This window comes from Apteryx rowi, unplaced genomic scaffold, assembly GCF_003343035.1.
Source record: "Apteryx rowi isolate R43461 unplaced genomic scaffold, aptRow1 scaffold_24, whole genome shotgun sequence".
NCBI lineage: Eukaryota > Metazoa > Chordata > Aves > Apterygiformes > Apterygidae > Apteryx > Apteryx rowi.
In genome coordinates this window covers 1,520,291-1,527,077 of record NW_020448752.1, presented here as the reverse complement: position 1 = coordinate 1,527,077, position 6,787 = coordinate 1,520,291, and the positions used below count along the sequence as shown (strand labels likewise).

General features: G+C 61.7%; 1 protein-coding gene across 1 annotated transcript in view; it reads right to left on the bottom strand.

Annotated features, from left to right (window-relative positions):
* Positions 1–4,766: 4,766 nt before the first annotated feature.
* The window catches only part of F8 (coagulation factor VIII), a 28,170-nt gene continuing 26,149 nt past the window's right edge, over positions 4,767–6,787 (bottom strand). The window contains exons 26-28 of the mRNA XM_026066209.1: positions 6,305–6,453; positions 5,548–5,724; positions 4,767–5,272 (exon numbers count right to left, since the gene is read on the bottom strand). Coding sequence (XP_025921994.1) covers positions 5,117–5,272; positions 5,548–5,724; positions 6,305–6,453 — 482 coding nt within the window. The 3' untranslated portion in view covers positions 4,767–5,116. The remainder of the gene's footprint in view (positions 5,273–5,547; positions 5,725–6,304; positions 6,454–6,787) is intronic.

Genomic DNA, 6,787 nt, shown 5'->3' with positions numbered 1-6,787 from the left:
GACTAACCTCCCACCTCTCCCTCTCCTCCACAGCAAATAAGTCAAGTGGTCAATATGAGCGTTGAGAGGCAGCAACCATGGAGGAGGATCTGCCGCTCTGAGCCGGCCGGAGGGGCAGCGGCTGCTGCCCGGGGCAGGGTCTCTCCACCGGCCCCTCTCCAGCGGCAGCCGCCGGGTACTCACGCCGGATCGGCTGGCTGGAGCCTTCTCTCTGCCCCGTGCGAAGAGGGGGCTCAGGCCGTGTGTCCGTGCGGTCCAGAGGTCTCCTCGGGGCTGCTTCCCACCTTGCCCTCAGCGTGCCCAGCTGGGAGGTGGCCTTGGGCTCGGAGGGGCGGTGGGAAGCCAAGGCGGTCAGCCCAAGGAGCAGAAGGGCAGCTCTGGGGACCATGGCTCCTGGTGGCCGAGCGGCGACGCTGAGATGGGCCCGGCGGCCCAGCCCTCGCCTGCAGGGCTCCCTGGAAAGCCTGTGAAGTTAGATCACGGTAAGAAACAACGAGCTGGGCTCAGGGGYCTAGATCCATCCCCGGGGGTCTGCATGCAGCACCCACGCGTGTGCCCACCAGGCTGGAGGTGCCGCTTGGCCCATCGCCACCCCCAGCCCTGCTTGGCTGACCGGGACGGATCCGCGGTGCACTTCAGAGCATCCTTCCCCAGCGGCTGAAGCGGCCTGGGAGGAGCGCTCGCCCGGAGACCGCTGCCGTGCCCCGCGCCGGCCATCGTCTCTCCCGGAGTCCGAGTGTGCAACGGGACTGAGGAGCCGTTTAGCTGCTTGGCAGAGCTTAGAAATGTGCTGCACACCGAGACCTCCCCTCCTGGAGCAGGAAACCTCGGCTCCTGGCGCCTCTTGTGCTGTGAAACCAGCTGGTGGCAATGAGGATGCTGGGGTGGGAGACCAGGAATACGGCGAGCAAACAGAAACCTTGCAGTTAACCACGGAATAAATAGTGGGAGGGAGAAATGTGAAAAGAGACAGCTGGCAGACAAAAAAAAGGGAGTCTGCTCATTCCCTCCTGGTTACACATGGGGGAACTGAGGTGGAGGATGGGATGAGCAGCTTGGCCGTAGCTCTGCGGCAGAGCTGGGAATTGAGCTGTCCTTTCCGGAGTTCGCTTCACTCCCTCTTGGCCACGGCCCTTGCTGGGTGCCCTCCGCAATACGCTGCTGCCCATTTTTGTTACGCGCTGCCAGTTTTTTCTGAGCGTGGTGCCCGTTTGCTCAGCTGTGATTCCTGCATCCGTCCCCCAAGGGCGCAGCGGGGGCTCTCAGTCCAGCACGGGAGAAGCCRCAGTCGGGAGCAGCCCTGGCCTGCGGTTCGTCTGGCTTTGGCTCGGCATTGAAACGACTCGCAGACTTTGGGCTGCGAAATAATCTCTGCTTGGGCTGCACCAGAAAGGACGGGGAGGGGATGTGTTTTGTCTCCCCGGGGCCACCAGAGTGACTGCTGGGTCACCCAGCCTGGGAGCTGAGCCCTGGAAGGGGATGCGACCCCCCCATGGCCAGGAAGATTCGGGCACGTGCCCCCGCACCGCGGTCGGGCTCTTTACGAGGGCGGTAATGAAACAGGGCACGGCCCAGCCGAGGTTTGAGAATCTGGCCCTTCTTCTGCACAGAAATGTCTGCGGCTCGGGGGAGGCTGTGGCGCATCTCACATCTGCGTCGCGCCGGGAGGAAACAGCGTCTGGTCTCCATTTCCCACAAGATAAATGTCAAGAGACGCTTCCAGTAATGAATGCCAGAGCTCGGCAGGCTCTGACACATCCGCCCGCCTGCCCACGGCCTCTTCCCAGCACGCTCAGGGGCTCAGCACGGCCCCTTCGCTGAGGGGGATCTGTGTTTCCAGGCCTGGGCAGCTGGAGARCATCCTGCAGTTGCTCAGGAGTCGCTGGTGAAGGCTGCTTGGTCACCTGCAGAGATTTCAGCACTGTCCCTTCTTTGAAAATGATCCRGAGAGGCCCCTGGTGCATGCAGCTCTTCTTCTGATCCACCCTGGGCATGAACCTTTTGCATCATTTTTTTAAGCCCTTCAACCCAACGGAGCAGCTTGTTTCTGGAGGCAGGATGAGCAAGAGCATCCACTGGTGCGGGCAGAGACCCTGTCGCTGCCTCACCAGGCAAAGCCGGGTATCGGCCCTGAGAAACAAGGCAGCGAGGACCACACAGAGCAGCCAGCCCTGCGTGACTRTGCCTGCATCTGAGCCAACCCCTGGAAGGGCTCATGGTCCTAACCAATCCTGCATGCCAAAACCCCCTGCTCTTCACCAATCTCCATCATTCCCCTCACCCCAACAAGTATTTAAGCTTCAGCTGGCCAGGCCCACGCTGGCCTGCAGTGGTAGTAAAGGCCATGAGAGCAGAGGATGCAGCTGCCTGCCCTCAACCAAGGGCCTCAGCACAGCGATCTGGGCCAGCTCCTCGCTGGAGTGTTTGCTGCTCTCTGGCCACAACCCGGCTGAYGCTTGGGGCTGAGCAGAGGTCTCTGCTCTCCCTGCTGTCCCCTCCACCCTCTGGGGATGCTCTTCTGCACTGGTGGTCCACAGGCTGCAGCCAGCTGTCCTCATGCAGGACTGGCCACTGTGCTCAGGGGAGATGTAGTTGTCTCGGAGCAGAGGAGGGTCGCCTTGAGAAGGGCCCGAGATGGCAGGTTTTGTCCTCCCAGCCTGAAGATGAGACCTTTCACCGAGTTTGGGAGCTCCAAGGCACCATTCCAGTGGCAGGGTATTTGTGGACCTGCCCTGCCCTAGGCGGGGACAGTTCCTGTTGAGAAGCTTGTGGCCCCAGCTTCCTCTCTTCAGGCCAGCTCACACCAGGCAGTCTCCCCTCACATCTGCTCCTGGTTATTGTCAGAATGCAATTAAGCCAAAGGGTAATTGCATCTCCTGCTTGGGGCTGTAGCGTAATCACTGCCAGGGCCACGGCAAAGGCTCCTTGTACAGCAATGCRGAGCCAGGAGGTTGCATGAGGTTTTCAGCCCTGCTTCATCTGAGACATCAGCTGCTGATCTCCGCCGGGTGCGGGATCCCTGCGGGGCCACGCCGCTGGGTTGCTCTGCCGTGTGCTTCCTCCTGACAGAGGCTGCGGAGGGGAGCATCTGTGCATGCCGCAGTCCCCTGCCAAGAGCGCCCAAGGGTGGCAGGAGGGGGCACGTGGCCAGGCTGAGCTCTCCAAGTGGGTCCCCTGGGGCCAGTGGATGCTGCGTGTCTGCTGTCCTGCTTCCGCGGGGCTCCAAGTCCAGCTGCGCAGTCTGGAAACGGCTGCTTCTCCTGCATCCAGCTCACAACCACCAGGAGCTCGGCAGCCTGGCCAAGAGCAGGRAAGCCCAGTTTCAAGCATGGCTTTGCTTTCCTCTGAGAGCATCCTTGTTCTCCAGAAGTGCTGGAAGCCTTGTCACATACCTTGYGCGAGGTTGTCACAGTTTGAGACCAAACTGACAGTGTGGAAACCAAGTGGCTCAGATATACCCAAACGCTTCTAGTCCCAGTCACCCCCCCGGGACTCACAGCACGGGGGAGACAGGGCTCAGGAGCCTCTGGAAGGTGACGCAGGCTCCAACTTGCCGGCGGCCAACCCACGGCTGCCCCAGAGGGGACACGGTCTCCCCCGACACGGGTCCTTGGGAACACCCTGGTTCTGGAGCTTGCAAGGAGCTCCGGGGCTTTCTGAGGTCGCTGCTGCTCCGGGAGGTCCCTGTCACTCCAGGAGGTCCCCACACCCAGCACGATGCTCCTGCTCCCCTTGGCGGAGGGGAGGGCAGAAGCCCTGTGGCCTCCCTGTGCCAGGGGTCTCCCTGTTCCTGGGAGGGAATACGTCCCCAACCCCCCCGTGCCCGTTGCGGGTGGAGGGTGCAGGGGGGAGAGCAGAAACCTCCGCCCGGGTGAGGCTGCGCACCGTTCTGGCGGCTGGAGCGTGCACGGCTGGGAAGGTGACGCCAGCCCGTGAAGTCCTTCAGGAGGGGCTGGGGTATCCAGCACCCGCCCTGAGATCCTGCCAGCCTGGCTGCGGGCCCTGCTGGGGCTTGGGTGGCCCTTTGGGGTCCTCACCCCCCCCCCCCGAGAAAATGCTGCAAAAGGGAGCAATCAAAGGCTCTTTGCTGGCCTGCAGGGACAGATTCAGCGCCAGGGGCAGAGCGGTGCTGTCACCTGTATTGCTCGCAAGGGTGGGAATAGGGGACGGTTGCATCCTGAGGCGGGTGACCAGCTCTCCAGATGACACCGTCTTGCCAGGATCTTCCTACGTTCTCCAGCCCCCTGTGGCACATTGCTAGCATCGAGGAGAGGGGTGTCCAGCAGCCGTCCAAGGCAGGAACTGCTGCCTTTCCCAGCAAGCTGGCAGCTCCTCCGGAGGGCAAAATCCCACCGGACCCCCAGGAGGCACCCGGATCAACAGAAGTCCTCTGGTGAACGAGCAGAAAGGGCTTTGCTYGAGGCAGCCACGGAAAGCAGAAGTGGTGACATCAGGCCCTGACAGCAAGAGCGCTACGGGAAGGAGATTAAAGGGAAGCGGAGGGCCAAAGCCCAGTGCTGAGTCAGCCCGAGCAACTGCTGCCTCCAGGCAAACCGGGCAAATCCCCGCCGGTTGTGAAATGTGCCCTGGGGATGAGAGCAGGGCCTCCTCCCCCGGCCCTTATCTCTGCTGCACCCTCCTCCAGGGCTGTGCCCGGGCGCGAGGCGCTCGTGGAAAATAATGCCGAGAATCTCTGGGGCTAATTAATTATTAGCTGCTGGTAATGCTGATTCCGAGCCCCCGGGGACTTCAAAGCTGGAGAAGAGGAGAAAATGCAGAGAGAAAGAGATACTGGAAAATTACTGTTTAATTCTTCAGCATCGCATCTGACTATATGGCAGGTGGTGTACGATGGACAGAAAGAGACCGATAACCTGCTGCCCGCCCCGACAGCTCTGCAGGCCTTCTCCTTCCTGGCAGCGGGAGCCATCAGCATGGCCGGAGCCGGTGGAAAGGGAGGAAACTGTGCTGATGCCACCAGCGCCTGGTGGACCTGTGCAGCAAGGGCGTCCTCGCGGGGCTGCTCGCAGCGGTGGCCCTGGCCCCGGTGTGAGTTCAGCGTGTGGCTGGACGCGGGTCCTTGGGCCGGTGGTGTCCATGCCTGGCCCCGCAGCCGTCAGTACTCTTGCTGTGTGTCACAGCCAAGGAACTCTGTCCGCAGGGCGATGTAGTTGTGCCACCGGCGGGGGTGTATCCTCACGTAGCGGGCAAAAAGGGGGGGCTCCAGGGTGTTCATCACTGYGCCAGTGTGATCTTGGTTTGCCTTAAAAATCTGGAAGGGAGAGAGAAATCAGTAGTGCACTCTCCTCTGCTGAGCTCTGGTGCAACGAGAGCCRCAGGGCGTCCATGCCTCGGGAACAAGAGCAACCCAGACAAACACCTCTCAGGAGKGCTTTGGGGAGAAAAGAGCCCAGTCCAGCTCACCGCTCTTGCAAAAAACCCGCAAGCACGCTTGCTGCAAAGGGCCGTGCTTGCAGCCCGGGGGCTGCTGCGAGGGAAGGCAGGGTGACCGTGGGCTGCCTCCGGCCGTGGGGCGGCTCTGCCTACCTTCTCTTTGCCGTCCTGCAGGACTGGGCTCCAGTGCACGCCGTTCTGGCTGCTGGAGACAGCAAACTCCTTCACAAACATGTTGGTGAAGACAGCCTTGGCGCCTTGGGTTATGATTGCGGTCACCTTCTTGGTTACTTCGAAGTCCACCTGCAGCCACTCGCTGGGGCTGTTGGTCTGGGGGGAGGACAGACTGCCTTTAAACCTTTGGCAGCACCACCAGGAGCAACAAGAAGGGCACGCTCAATGCCGCTGAAGCCAAGCTGGACCTGCGCAGTCCTGGGTTCCACCTGCCCCGTCCGGTGTCCTGTTTGAGCTGCTGGGTGCTATCAGCATGACAACTCTCCTCCCTGTATGCTGGCAGCCTGCACAGTGCTTGCTGCTGTACGCGCTCCCCACATAGCCCAGGACCACCTCGTCCACTGAGAATAGCCCTGGCCCATATCGTCCCTGAGCCTGCCCATCCATAGCCATCCCTAGGCCCTGCCAGGGAGCATGCCAACAGCAAAACCAGACAGCCAGTTCCGGGGCAGGGCTTCATCCCAGCCCCTGGCCCTCCCTGGGTATGAATTGTGGCCCAGAGCCCAGCACCAAGGGCCGTGGAAGCCCTGCCGACAGGTCCTCCCTTGCCTACTGGGCAATTGCTGGACTGCTGACCCTGGCAGGAGAGGCTGAGAGGGTCGAGCCTGCCCGCTGGCACCCTGCCGGCCTGCCCGTGCCCCGGCTGCCTGCCCGGGGTTCTCCYTGCGTGGGCTACCTTTGGCCTCCATGCGTTGGTCCTCCCTTGCCGGTTCAGGCGGGCCTGGGAGGGCGACCAGCTGGAGARGACAGTGGAGATGTAGGAGGATGCTGAGATGCGCTGGTTGGGGATCCCTCCGTTCTCCATTCCAAGGGGCATGGAGCAGCCTGGAAGAGAGCGGAGCGATGCTTGTCAGAGAGGACAGCAGACCCGTCAGGGAGATGCATCCTGGTCGCCCACTCCTCTGGCTGGGTGGCCCACGGGCCGGCTGCCCTGCATGCACTTTCCCTGGTAACAGAATCTCCTGTGCCTTGCTGCAGTCTCATGGTCCYTGCGCTGCTCAGGGCTCTTGTCTCCAGCACGGGTCTGGCTGGGGGGTACCAAACTACACCTGCCACTAGTCCCAGCTTCTTTCCTCCTTGGAGATTTTATCTTGGAGGTATTTGAAGAATTTGTGCATCTGCCAGGACATATGGAGAACCTGGACATGTCTCCAGGCAA